The sequence below is a fragment of the Cavia porcellus genome, unplaced genomic scaffold (genome assembly GCF_034190915.1).
Source record: "Cavia porcellus strain 051 isolate PalLab524CR breed Dunkin Hartley unplaced genomic scaffold, mCavPor4.1 scaffold_22, whole genome shotgun sequence".
NCBI lineage: Eukaryota > Metazoa > Chordata > Mammalia > Rodentia > Caviidae > Cavia > Cavia porcellus.
Genome location: NW_026947505.1, coordinates 62243841 through 62259125, shown reverse-complemented (window position 1 = coordinate 62259125; position 15285 = coordinate 62243841). Strand labels below are relative to the sequence as shown.

The 15285-nt window shown below is 38.5% G+C and overlaps 1 protein-coding gene across 14 annotated transcripts in view; it reads right to left on the bottom strand.

The window, feature by feature from the left end:
- Positions 1 to 15285, bottom strand: part of Klhl32 (kelch like family member 32) — a 187634-nt gene that overhangs the window by 102381 nt on the left and 69968 nt on the right. For 10 of the 14 annotated variants that reach the window (XR_010042025.1, XR_010042026.1, XM_063233277.1 and 7 more), the window contains one exon: positions 3937 to 4044. The exons of the other annotated variants lie outside the window; for them this stretch is intronic. Coding sequence is in view for 8 of the 10 variants with exons in the window: in XM_063233277.1 (XP_063089347.1) it covers positions 3937 to 4044 (108 nt within the window). In the remaining 2 variants the exon portion in view is untranslated. The remainder of the gene's footprint in view (positions 1 to 3936; positions 4045 to 15285) is intronic. 14 annotated transcript variants of the gene reach the window in all.

Sequence of the window (15285 nt, the reverse complement as noted above, 5' to 3'; positions counted from 1 at the left end):
TTTATAAAAAGGTCTGTGTTATCTGTTTCTCATAGTCTGGGCAGGTTAAAGAACACCCACTTGTTCCTAGGTGGCTGACGTCTTCTCTAGTAAAGACTCAGAGTTCTTATGCCAGGTAACGTCTCTGTCCGAGTTTTTTCTCCTCTTCTTTTTCACGTCTCTGCTCTATTGTGGACTGGTCTGAAACATAAGGAATTCTTCGCCAATGCTGGGAACTGAGGACAGTGACGAAGGCTGTGATGCCAGTGACCTTGTGCCCACTGGGGTATGTTATGTGTGTCTCCTTAAATTCACTTTTTACTCCCCGATGTAGAGTTTCCATCACACCATCTTCTTCTGACCCCGCTAGCTACACAAGGAGAGCCCGGCTCTTTTCCCTCCATTTGTGGTTTTACTATAATCGCAGCAACACTTCTCAGCTGAGCAAGGACAGTCATGAAGGCTGCAGTCTGAGCTCTGCTCAAGCAGTGCTAAGAGCAAGATGCATCCAGATAAAGCACAGCTCTCCCAAGAGTACCAAGCCAGAATTTGTGCTTGTGTGGCCCAGGGTTTGCTACGGGATAGGAAAAGTGCATGCTTCTTTAGGGGAAATGTCTACCTTTTCTTTAAACTTCCCTGAATTAACTCTCTGGGACAACTTTAACAGCGCTATGCTTTAAAGCTGTGTGTAGGATGAGCGTGCTGCCTCATGACACTGAGTGTTCATTCATCACTCCCACTCTATACTTCACCTTCTCTCCAAGATAGCAGTGATTTTTCAGAGCCTTAAAATACTTACATTTTATACTATGCTTACTATAACTGACTAAACATATAATCAACTGCCACTAGAAATATCTTTAGGTAGATTAATTCAGTGTTAACTCTGCATTTTTGCAAATCGATTTATGTAACATGCCTAAGGACCATAATATCTCTCAGTGAATGTTTAGAGTAGAAAATAATAATTAAGGCATTGAAAAATGGTGTTTCCATTCATGCTTCCATATTCTGAAATTTTTGCTTAATGTTCATTTCAACTCCACAGTAAGAAAAAGCAGCTACTCACATTTCACAAACGTACGACAGTGCACTGTTTTTTCATCATCTACGTCCCACTCTCGAAGGGAAAATGCATGTATTATGCAGTTATTTTGAGCTTTAAGAAACTGAACTTGGATGTTGTCTTAAAAGGACTCTATAATTTTGCAACCTGAAGCAGCAGGGTTATAAAGCTAGGGTAAAAGTGTAGCAACTCCGAGCCTCTGTAAAGCGAGGGTGCAAACACAGCTTTCAGGGAAGAAAACCATCAAAACAGTCATAATCCAACATCTCCAAACGCCTCTGTGTCTCCTTTAACAAATGTAACAAACACAACTTAATGCTTCTTAATTACATATTCAAAAAAAGACAGTAGGCTTGGAACTAGGAGAACAGGGATTAACTTGGTTTAAAAGACACTCGGAGAACGACCTCAGGGAAGTCACTGCACCTCCCTGACCAGGGAGTTTTCTTTTTCTTTTTTTACTTTTATTTTAAAGATAATAGAACAAAATAGAACAAAGCAGATCAGAACAGAACAATACAAACAACACAGGACTTCAAACGAGACAATACGAAATCAACAGTGGCTACCACAATGTCTCGCTTTCTTCAAAATAGTTGCCTATATGTTCACATACAATAAATTCAAACAGAACAAAAAAATAGTATTAACCCAATCAAAACAAAAGAATGAAAGCATTACAGACCTTCAAAACCAGACAACAGGAAATCAACGATGGCTACCATAATGTCTCTTGTTCTCTTCAAAGTATCTGTCCATATCTTCACACAAATTGAAATCAAATAATAGAAAACAGACTAAACAGATTACCATACCTCTCAGAGCTGTTTTAAAAATTAAATTAAGCTCCCATATCATGTGCCTAGTATTGAGTCCTGGCTTTTACAAAGTATCCTATCTGATGTGATGCACCTTCCTGCCATAAAGAGACACATTTTACCAGCTGCAAGCTCAGCATTTCTTTGTGAATGCCCAGTCATCGATGGGTCTCTGGTCTCTAGAAAGATTAACTGCAGCTCTAGGCCTCTCCTTTACCTTTTCTCTACAAAGCAGTACCTGAGAATGGAGGTTGGGTAAGGAGACGGGGCTCTCCTGGCAAACTCGAATGTCTTCCCTCTTCCTAAGCAATTTTCTTACCCTTCTGAAATTCAGTTCCCCTCTGCTACTCTCAGTTCATACTTCAGAGCTCTTTAATGACCAGGGGTAGGCAGGCAGGCATGTAGCTAGCTAGTTAGCTAGCTGGAGTCTGAAGGAAACCATGAAGCAATCAAGATAAGCCATAAGGCAGCCTTTGATATTCACGTGTGTACTTTAATTCAGCCTTCTCAAGTCCTTTTATGACTGGTGTTTACTAGTAATTTAGATATGTCCTAGAATCTACAATCTCTAAGTTTAAATCACTTAGTCGTTGATGTAGTTAAGAAAGAAACTACTTAAGTAGTTTTATCAAAAAGAGTATTTTCTATTTCACCGCCACTGCACACCAGTGGAGTGTGAGCGCTGCTGTCAGTCGCATTTCAGAGGTGGACAAGTGCAGGTGTGACTGGTGTTCGGGGATGAAGAGAGAAATACACAGAAGGAAAAATTTAGAGATGCTACGTATCTTTATATCTTAAATAAAAACCATAGGACACATCACTTAGGAAATACACCAAGAAAATGTTTGGCAAGTTTGTGAACAAGAACTGCCAGTCTTCATATCCCAAGGCATGAGATATAGCTGGGATGGTTCTGTACTGGTCCATCACCTTCCTCTTTCTCTTTGTATCTTCTCATGACACATGGCTTTTCTCTTTTCTTGCTATTTTTATTCCACAGTTGCCTTATCTCTGTTACACATATCTCAAACACTACTAACTCCAGAAAAGAAATGAGAACAATATACATTTTCATGGACTTCCAGAGAAAATTCAAAGAAAGGTGAAATTGCACACATTCATGATCAAATACCGTCTTCTCCGAGATGTTCTGCACTGGGGGTCCCAGGTGACCATCCTTCCTTCCCCACCCTTTGTTTTGTACCCTGCTGGCGTTTGTTATGTTGCCACCCAATGAAAACCTGTAGCTATGATTTGCTTGTCAATTTCACCCGTGTCTGAGTCTGTCAAGAGGTTATTTTACAACAGAAGATACTTAGCTCAAGTTAGATGAAATAGAATTAAAGGACAGCATTTTGTAAAAAGATAGACACTTAGCCTGAACCTGGATTGATTTCACTAACCACAGTAGTTACCAAATATAAATGGACGTGCTTTAAAGATTTTTGTTAATCCTTTAACAATTTCAGTTTTTTTAAAAAAAATTAGGATTTTGGGAGTTGGGGATTTCTAACTATCACACTCCAGTCTAAAGGTCTTAAATACTGACTCTGAGATAAGAGAACAGGGTCATTATCTAGATGCTTGGTATAGTTTCTTGAAGCTTTAAAATTGTCTTGATCTTATGGGGTTTTTTTTTTGAGTTTTGTTTTTGTTTTGCAATGTTGATGATAAAACCCAGGGCCTAGTACATCCTAGGCAGTGCTATACCACTGAGTTACATTCCCAACCCTGATTTAGGCTTGTTTTTAAGACAATAAAACCATGATTGAGTGGCTGAGCTTAGGTGACAACAGAGAACCCAAGAAAGTACTCAGATTCTTATTAGGAGAGCATAAAAATTACTCTAGTGAGCATGGAGTTAAAATTAAAATATTATGTTCACAGGATTCTATTAGAAATCAGATTTCTGCACTTATCTTTGTACCACTTTAATTGTAAAGTAGATGTAAAACTTTTTAAACACTAAAACAAGTAATAAAAAAATAACTAAATCTCATACCTACAGGATAATCTTCTCTGTGTAAGTCCAGTGAAAATGTAAAGCCTCTTAGGTCACATTTGTTGCCATACCTGTCCTGTGTAGGCAAATTCCAGAGCCTGCTTTAAACCAAGACTGGTCACACCATGTAAATTCACTTCATCAGCTCCGCTTTCCACCATACAAAGGCTGAACATTGCCTGAGGTGGGGGAAGAAAGAATGAATTATGGAATTTAAAAAGCAAGGAGGTAAGATAATGTCCTAGAAAGACCAGGAAAGAGCTTTACAGATTAAAGATTGATTTTGATTTCTGAAATGCGCCTTCAAAGATGCATTCACTTAAGCCAGTGCAAATTATTCAGATCTCCTCACAGAGGCTGTAGCAATGCACATGGTACCACATTCCTCACACAGAATCCCAGCTGAGGCGACTATGCCCAGGGTCCCTAAACTCCCTCTCTCCACCCCAGGATCTCACTGCTACTTAGTGCAATCTTAAACATCCTGGTTAATAGCATATGAAAAGTGGGCCTGCATTTCCTGATTGCTTTGCCTTTGTGATGCAGCAATCCCACTTCTGGGTATATCTCATAGATTCTTATTCATAGTTTCACTTGCTGCTGCTGCCATTACCAATATCAACTACAAGGCAAAAATACTAAATGCAAAATTACAGAAATCAACAAGTCGTAAGTTTTCAACTGTGTGCTGTTCTGAGTAGCATGATAAAATCTCAGCACTGCCCACTTGGTCTCTCCAGCATCATCCCTTTTTCCAGTGTATCTGTGCTATGTATTTTACTCTACCCGTTCACCCTTGATAGCCATTTCAGTCATCAGACCAACCCAGAAAGAACTACAATGCTGTGTTCATTAAACCCTACACAGTAGTCTAACCTTGGCATTCACCTCATTCATCCCACGACACAGACATTGCATCGTCTCATATTAACACAGGGATGAATGAAGTACAGTAAGATATACTGAAAGACAGATCACATTAAATTTATCAAATTTTTATAATTTTTCTATTATATTGGTTATTAACATACTGTACAAATTTATAAACTAAACTTTATCATAGGTATGTACATATAGGAAAAAATACAGCATAGAGAGTTTGGTACTACTGGGTACTAGGCATATACAAGGGGTCCTAGAATATATTGTTCAAAGGCAGGGAAGGAATCATTTGTATACAAATGAAATGAAATTAGTATCCCAAAGACAAACTGACACTCACGTTCACTGTAGCATTATCTACAGTAGTCAAGATAAGGAAGTAATACAAATATTCATTATATGTGAGGATAAAGAAACTGGATAAAGTATACACATACAAACATACATATACATACAAAGGCAAATTATTCAGCCTAGATTTAAAAAAAGGAAATCTTGTATTTGTTAACATGGATGAACTCAGGGAATATCACCCTAAGTAAAATAAGCCAGACCCAGAAATATGAATACTGAACAATCTCATTCAAAATTTCAACCTACAATAGTTAAACTCAGATGCAGAGGACAAAATGGTCCTAGCTAGGGAGTTGGGGGAGAAAGAGAGTTCTGGAGACCTCATGTACAGCAATGTGATCAATACTGTCTTGTATACTTCAAGGGAAAAAGGAAAAGAAAACAACAATTATGTGTGGTGCTGAATATGTTAATTAGCCTGTGATTATTTCACTTTATATATACATGAAAACCTCAAACTTGAAACCGATACATAATCTTGTCAATTATGTAATAATACAATGGAAAAGAAAAAACTTTGGATTTGAAGTCACATAATCCCGAGCACAGTGGGGCACAGTAAGACCAAGCTTATAACTAAATAGATCAGGGTTAGGATACTGGAAAACAGTGTTAGCCAAGCACTTAATTCTCTGAGTTAGCTTTCTTATCTGCAAAACAGGGCTAAAATTGTACCCATTTCATAAATTTATTTGACAATTACCTGATAGCACACATAAAACATTCAGTGGTAGTGTCTGACATATGGTAGGCTCTTACTAAAAGTTTATATTTTGTAACAACCATGAAATGGAGTTAAGTATCTCTTATGTACTCTTTGGAAATCAAGTGTGGCTATAGATTTAAAAATGCTGACAAGTAACTGATTTAAGAGTGAAATGCATTCTGCTTACGCACTTGTAGAGGATAGTTCAAAATTCCAAAGTAAAAAAACGGAAGTTACAACTTTTAAAATCATCTGATTTGTGTAATTACACATTTGTTTCTACATTTCTAATAACCACTTTGAAAAGAAACTCAAGGAAATTTCAGTCATTCTCGATGTTGGTTTTTTTATCACATGGAGGCTACATTTTAATATTCCCTATACTAATTTCTTTTTTCAGATCTTCATATTGGTAATTACATCTGATATGGTGGCCAACTGCTTTCCATTTATCCAATATGGACAGCAGGACAGAAATAGCTTAAAAGGTAGAATTATCTGAGTTAATGAAATGCTCTTCCTGACAGCAAATGTTAAAGAAAACAAAACAAGCCATGAGAGTTTTAAAAACCTGCTTTTCTGGATCTTGCAAAAGTAATCAGGGTAATACTGGCATGGAACTGGGATCTTCAATTAAAAATTATACACCACCCACTTGAAGCCCAGCTCAGCAGAACTCGGGAAAAATTCTTTAAATAATGAAGGAAGACATAATTCCTTAAACAATATACATCTGTATCTGCGCATTTGCATAAGCAAATTGATACTTTTTATATGAATATAATTAAATAATGTTTCTATAGATATATTATACAGGTATGACTGTGGAGAGAAGCCTTAATTGTAATTTTATCCCATTTACAGAAATACTATCTCAATTATTACACTAAATATGCATTTCTTACATATTAGCATATTTCAAATATGTGATTTTTAAAAATTTTGTTTTACCTTTAAAGTTCAGAACTGTGCAATAAGAAACATCTGATTCAAATTTTTGTTCTATTACCTCCTGGCCCTGCAGATAGTGTAGCTGTACATATGACCACTGGCTAATTTGTTGACCTCTGATTCCTGCAGAGTTGTTTTCAGGTATATATATAATTATGGTTAATCTCTAGCATTGTAGCTGGCACACAGTAGATATCAGTAAACAGAAATTATTATTATAACCAGCATGGCTGTCCTGCTCCTTCATGTCTCCCTAGAATCCAATTGAAATGAGAGCAGAGAAAGAGCTCATTTACCCAACCACTGTCTGAATCCATTGCTTTCAAATATTTTCCTAATGACAATCTTACAGTTCTCTATCTGTTTTTAGGACTTCACTCTTGCCACATACCCCTACACCCCTACTTTATGAAGTAATTCCATCATAAAAATCATGACCACCATATCTGTAAACATGAAACTTTCATTTTAATAGCATGTCATATTTCTTAAAACTTTAATGTTATAAACTTTTTATGCTTTTTAAAGATTATACCATTAGTTAACTCAAAGATATAATATGTAATTATTAAATCAAGATTAATGTCTTGGGTTTAATAAATTTACAAGACATCTCAATTAGGAAAAGCTTCACTGGATACTACCAAAGTGAGGAAGGGGTTGTTATGGCTTAAATTTCGGGTTCGTCTCATGTTTGGAAGGTGCTTGGATCATGAGGGCACAGTGAATGAGTTCACAGATGGCTGATTTGCCATTAGGGTTTGGTCAGAGGTGTGTTGGAGGGGATGTGACCTGGAAGGGTACACAGTATTTCCTTCCCCAGCTCCTCCTGCATCTCTCTGCTTCCTGGGTGCCTTTTACATCTTTCTTCTGTGCTTTCTGCCCACGAGTCAACCAACCAACAGCAACTATAAGCCAAAATAAAACTCTTTTCCGGAAGAATTGGCTACTGTATCTCCGTAATAGGACAGTGATTAAGACAGATTTTGGTATTGGGAGTAGGGCCTTTGCCATGACCATAACTGATCGTGTGGTTTAGGAACTTTTAGAACTGATTCTTGGGTGGAGTTTAGGAAACTTTGCAGATGCTACCTACAGAAGCCCTAGAATACTTTAAGCCAAGTTTGATGGAAGAGTGTGGTCAGAGTTCAGAAAACCAGAATGCAGACAAGAAAGATAAACAGTAAAGTTAAAGCTCAGAGGTCTGGGAACAAGAACTCCACTGGCAGCTGGACCAGAATATGTATTGCACACTGGCAGAAAATCTGTCTACCTTTCACCCTGTCCTAAGACTTTGTAGAAAATTGAGACTAAGTGTGGCCAACTAATTAACATGTCAGAGGAAATTTCAAGGCACCTCAACATGCAACATGTAGGTCCTGCTCGATGCTTTTAGCAAAATCTACAGTAAAAATCAGGAGCAAATGGCAGAGATAAATGATTTTTAAATTTTTCAGTTTTACCAGAAAGGAAGAGCCTGCAAAGTTGGTGTCTTAGACAGTGTGGTTGCTAAAAAGACTAGTATTTGAAAGAGAGCAAATACTTTTCAGTAGGAAAGATGCTTTGAATACATCTCAGGAATCAGCAACACCTCACCTTTTATAGACTTTAAGGTGCAAAAGATAAAAATTTCCCCTTGAGAAGAGTGCCCTAGGTCATCGTGCTTTAGAAGCACTCTGTAGGAAACTGGTTACCTAGCATTTAGCTCACAGAACTCTGCCATCCAGGTGCTTGAAAGTCTCAACATCATAATCCAGGTACCAGGGCCCGGGTACTGACTGAGCTAACAGTAGATCTTGGCAGCATTCATGTGATGCTGGTTTTACTGATATGGAGAAGGCAGGAGTTTTGGGGTCAGGAAAACTTGCCCCCATACTTCAGAAGGCCTTGGAGTCCAGGCATTTGATCAGGGAAGGCAGTGCCTGAAGCAAGAAGGTGATGTTGGAAGTAAAACGGCAACCTAGGAAGTTAGGGGTGGCAGGAACGTGTGATATATTCAGAGAAAAGTCACAGAGAGCGAACCAAGCCAACCAGAGAGAGAAGCTGTAAGAGTTATACCCTGCAATGCCCCAGGGGTGGGCCTCCCAAGCCGTGAGTGTTTCTATCTCGCCACAACCCACCCTGGGCGCTGGCCTTCCGTCTGGGTTTTAGTCTTCCTTGGATTCCATTCTTTTCATCGCATTCCTCTCTGTTGGAATGGGGTTGTTTACACCGTGTGGCTCTATGTCAGCAGTGATTAACTTTCTTTTTGATTTTTACAGGGGCTCACAGTTAGGAATTGTACTTGAGTTTCAAAGAAGACTTGGGACTTGGACTTAAAATCAATCCTTGAATTGTTAAAATTTTGGTAACTCTTAAAGATGCACTAAATATATTTCATAAAGCAATAGATACAAGTCTTCTCAGGTCAGCAGCAAAATGTTATAGTTTAGATCTATGGTATCTCCGGAAGCTTCATGCCTTTGTCTTTGGAAGGACCATGAGGGTGCTATACTGTTCCGTGGCTTAGTCTACTAATGGGTTCACAGCTGACTTGCGGTTAGGAGGTGGGGTCTGCTTAGAGAGGGTCACTGGGTCACTTACCTGAAAGGGTGTATCGCCCTCTAGCTTCTCTGTACTCTCCCTCTGCTTCTTGGCTACCATGACATAAGCATCTTTCCTCTCCTTTACTTTTTTTTTAACATGCTGTTTCTGTCTTAGAGCCAGCCAACCAGGGACTATGACTGTGAGCCAAAATATACCTCTCCTCCTGTAAATCACAGGTGTCAGATGCTATATCTTGGCTATGGCAAAGTGTCCAGACAGACCTGATCTTTGGCACAGTGAAGACCCAGCTGCCGAGGATGTCTGAGCTTGTGACCCAACCTCTGGAAATGTTCAAAAGCCCACAGAGAAGGACAAAGTCTCTGTCAGCGGCAGGAGATGTAATAAGCACAGTGGTGCTGTATCTCAGCACCAGCTTTCTTTAAAAGGCAAACTGTAGGCTCTGCGAAGGCGAGTACCCTGGCTTCCTTACCACAGTGGCCGCTAGCACTGCAACATGTAAGCAATTTAGGGGATTGAATGAACCCACCAACATACTCTTCAAAAACTCCTCTGTAGATAATGTCCTGCCTTTCTACAGTATCATAAAACAGAATTCTATATAAGAAAGTATTTCTGTATGCAAGGCATACAATATAAAAATTGTGGTCAAAGAGAAGAGTATCCATCATAAACTAAATACTTCAGAAACACAAGTGAGTTCAAAGCTAGACAGCGGGGGTGGGGAGAACATATGGCAATCTTCGCTATCAAGCCACAACATTCTGCCAATGCTTGGACAAGGCTCTGCTCTGAAATGCTGAATCACAGCACAGACTCTGACTGGTTCACAGTGTTTTGTCTTCAAGAGAGCCTTGGCCAGACTGAAATTTACAATCATCACAGCTTACTCTTTGCTGATAATATGCTGCCACCACCACAAATCTTCCTAATTGAAAACTCAGTTTGTAAGAATATCCACTTTAAGTGTCTACCACAAAGGGAGCTGTGTATTTAAATACATTATTTCTTATTTATTGCACATAGAAATGACTCAGATTGAGTCCTAAACTTATAGTATGTGAATTATGTTTTCTTGGGTCACCACATTAGTCAGTCACAGAATGAGCTATAATTATATTTTAGTTATACAACAGCCTACAAAACTGACCAACAGAAATTCTACTATATTTTCAGTTATAAGTACAATGACAAACAATAGACATTTTTAAGCACTCAGAGTCATTCAATTATGATGCTTCTTGATAACATAAGTATAGCTTTGGCATTAACACTTTGTGAGCAAGATGTACTATGAATTCCTTTCATTAAGAATCCAAATAATCTTATAGATAAAATAAGTGAATTGTTCAGGGGCACATTCAATCTTCATCTTTAATGATAGCTTAGTCATTTCAATCATAAAAGTACACAGACATCTTTAGGAATTCATTGAAAAAAAAAGGACCCGGCAGATTCTGCTAGCTCCTTCTATCTTTCATATGTAGAATGTTATATAATAGTGATGGTTACAATGGCAAGAGGCATTACAGAGCTATGTACTAACTTCTGAAACAACATTTTGTTTAACATTAATGGTATTGCAATTTTGGCTATAGTTCATACACAAAATAGGTAATAAGTCTCAGATAATGAGACTGCTCATTATATACCTTTCCTTTTTATTGGAAAAAGAAGGGTTTTGGTCACAGTTAAGCTGGTCTGCTTACCTCCTTTCATAAACACAAAAGTAAGCCAATTAATCTAAGGAGCTTAATGGGCTGGAAGAATGGGGACATCTAGTTGATAGAGACTTTTACTCCTGTATAGTTATAACTGTCTTGTTGTTCCTTAAACAGTATAGTAATACTTTCAGGGAATAAAACATCACAACGCAAACTAAAACAGTAAAGTTATACTAATATAATTAGGCATCAAAAATTAGTATTGCTAAAATACCAGTTTCCCCTTATCTTAACAACATAAATTAAAGTCTTGTTTTTAGGCTAAAAGCTGTGCTGCATATTGGTTTTGATAGCAGCCTCAAGTATGTAACTTTTTTATTCAAAGGCCTAGCTGTATTTCACATTGATTTTGGCACAGTTGCCACCTAAATTAGCTGCAATGATAATGAGCCTTCAAAACAAATACCATTATGGTTTATCTTCCATCTCCTTAGAATTGTCCTCCTGGATGTGGCTTGTTTCAACTACCATGGTCTTCTGGAGTAGAAAGGAACGGAATGGAAAAAGAACATAAGTTGTTTTTTTCTTAGCTAAAGCTATGGCAAATGTGGAGATCAAAAATTGCCGCCAACCACAAAGTTGGGTGACCCTCCAAAGACACTAATCTGTGTCAGCAGCTATGCATGCTAGGGGGCAGAACAGCCACGCATCACCCTCCCAGGTGTCTGGGTTCTGCTTATTCCCTTGTGCAGTGGTGGCAAACCTATAGCACATAAGCCAAAATAGGCACACTGAGCCTCTATCAGCCCTGGAGCCACGCTGCCCCAGCATGGCCCCAGGAGCTAAGCATTCAGCTTTATTTACACGGTTGACACTTGATGATAAATAAGTGGATTTGGTTGCAGTTTGGGCACTTTGTCTCTAAAAGATCCATCATCACTACTCTAGTGGTTTTCTGCCTTCCAACCTGTGCTCTGTTACATCAATATGGGAGTGCAGACTTTCCTGCCACCATGCAAAGGAGTCTGTTCTCTCACCAGTCACAAATTTGCCTCTTCTAGATATTTAGGGATGATACTATTACTCTTCATTATTAAATATATTTGGTTGAATAAAAGAATCTTTCTTTTCAGACTAAAAGTTGGAATAGAGCCAGTGAAGTTGTTTTTGTACGGTAGCCAGGGTACAATCAACACATAAAAGAGTACTCTTGAGTGGGGCACAACCTGCATTTTACAGCTGTTCGAAGAATGGAACAGCTTTTCTGCTTCTGTCTAAAGGAGTCGCTGAGCAGGTGTGAATCGCGTTACTCACGAACCAGGCAAAGTAAGTATGAAGAAAAACTAGTATCAGAAAATGCTGAACCACTGGGTAAGAAAGACATGGAGCAAGCGACAAGGCAGCGTGAGAGATCCTACACGGGGGAGACCAGGACAGGAATTCAGAGAGAATCCGCAAGTAACACAGAGGTGAGCGGTTCCTGCAGTCTGTTAAAGTTGCACTGCATAGATTTTAAGAATCACAATTATAGTGTCGGTCCTAGAAATGCAATTTTGGAGTTTTCAAACTATCAGGTTGAGAGATCACTGATTCTTTTCCTTGTGACTCAAGATACAGTCCCAAGACCAGCAATATTGGCATCACTAAGGAATTTGTTAGACATCTTAGATCTTAGATCACACCCTCTCATCCACTGGGAAAGTATGTTTTAATGAGAGCTCCAGTGAACTGCGTGTGCATAACTATGTAAGGCACAGGTATAGTCAGTCTCCCACACCTGGCAGCACTCTTTATATGCACGTATTTGAAGTGACGGGACACCTGATAATTTACAATATCAGGCTGTCTCTTGCTAGAGAAGTACTAGTAAGCCTTCAGAATATTATAGCACGATTACCCTATTCACAATTTTTTCCTTCTTCCTGAGAGGAAAGCCAATATGTTTATTCTCTTTTCAGCTTAACACCCCTATCTGGTAACAGCTCTTCAGGTTCCTACTGGAAAGAGCATCAACTTCAAGTTCTGAGTCACAAAATGCTACAGCTTGAAATCAATGCTAGAAATCCTGTATAGCCTACAGAAAAGATTCAAGTCCAAATTTTAGCAAGGGGAGGATTGAAACCTAGATTCAGAGGGGCAGAGCAAATATAACTCAGGAAATAAAAGATATAGACAGGGATATAATGGTTCCAAAGACCCGGTCTTTCAAAGTAATTATCTTGTTCTTCAATGGTAGCAATAGTAAGGGGCTTTGGGAGACTCTATTACCTCCTTTTTGCTAACTGCTTGAGCTAATTTTCTCTGACCTGTGTCCTTCTTATCATATTTTCATGACGAGGAATTTCCTGTGATCACATTGGAACTGCTTTCTTCCTGACACAAATCACCCAGAGCATTCCTTTCAACTTCAGAAAATAGAACCTAAAAGAACTTTCAGTTTTCTATAAGAAATGAACCTGTCCATTCTAGTATTGACAATGGCTTCCTGATGTCCACTGAGGACTGCGAGACCACAACAGTTCAAGTGGTCAGTGTCTAGTCACAAGGCTGGTCATAAACAGGGACCAATAGCAACTGAGCACTAAAACACCATCTCTGTTCACAACGTCATTCATAAAACCTATTATCCCTGACCACATAATTTTTTGGAGGAAATGATGAGAACAGAAAGGAATTTCTTCAATTATCATGTATTATTTATTTTCTTAAAATCCAATGTATGTAACTGCATGATCATTTGAAATTTTACTCCAAAATTTCAACAGTATCTTCCTTATTTTCAATGTTTTCTTTTCAATATCTTTTTCTTTAACAATTAGAGCATAAAATAAGAAAATACATACAGGTCTGAACTCCAATGGTGGCATCTCTCTTCAGTCTTTCATCTTACTCGTCACAGTGGTTTCACTGCTTCAAGCAAGGCGACACACACTGGAGTCACTCTCCTAGTTATCAGGCGCACACACAGACACGAGCCCAGCTAACAGACTGCTTCATCTAATTCCATTAGTTGCTAAGCAACCATTTCACTGGTACCCTCCTAATCTAAGGCAGAACAGGCCAACTCCACAAATATGAAGTGTTTGCTTCTTCCCAAATGTTCAAATTCCTTTTTCTGCAAACATACTAGATGTCTTGTCCATGCCAGGTAAGGCAATGTGTGTATATTTGACAAAATGAAAATAAAAAAGTTGGAGAATAATCCATATAAGTTTTAAAAAAGTAAGTATGGCAGAGTTAAATTCTTAAATATATGTATAACAGTCCTCAAAACTCAAATAGAAATAAATATTTTATAAATATTTTATATTTTATAAATATTATAAATGTGCATACATCCATCATCCTTCTTGATCTTCCTTTTGAAGTGAAATGAGCTTTGCCAAATAGGAAAAATAAATAACTTTTGGCTTCAGGGCTACACTGGAGTTGTATTTTAGTTTTTAACAATGAAAACAAGTAACTCATCATTTCCCTCCTCTAGTTTTTGCCATGCCAGGCCCTGCTGTCAGAGACCTACCCGAATTAAATTTATCCTCACAGCACAGAAATAGTTACTATTATTCCATTTAAACACAAGAGGCTGGGAGCCGTGGAGTTTATCACCTGGCGTGACGTGACACAGCTGGTCGATGAGAATCAGGACTTGAATCCACACACTTTACCACATTCTTCGGAACCTCTCTCCCAAGAGCACCTGACTACAGTAGGAAAGTAGTAGGTTCTTCAAAGCAAAGAAAAATAAGTGCGGACATTAGATTATCCTAAAATGGTGTCTGTCTGTATTCACGGTAGATCCTCCCTACTTCCCCTCTGCTCCTATTCACAGTGGATCCTGGAAGGATGTCTACTCATTGCTACCCTGGCCCTGCTTCCCTGTTACCTATTATTAGAATCTAACATGAGGTTGACCAAATTCCATGGGTCTGTAACAGGATTAGGAAGATCTAAAAGATGTATTGTGATCACAATGTGATGAGTGATTTGATATCAAAGTCTCTATCATTTTAGTCGAATCTCTCTAAATGAGAAGAAGATTGGTAATTCAGCCTTTCAGGACTCAGGCATACATACCAGAATCCAATCAACATCGGATGGGCTAGGTAAAAGCACTGATTCAACAAACAGATGATCGTCCCACAATATGGACAATTCATTCCGAATCAGCTTTTAACGAAGGCGATCCGCAGAAGCGTGGCATACCTACAGATCCCAATGACTATCTGTTGGGTTCACACGAGCAGATTCTTGCCCTTCTTTTATAAAACATCTGCCTTCTCTCAGTACTCAATTTTAAAGGTTTGAAATTTTATCAGCTT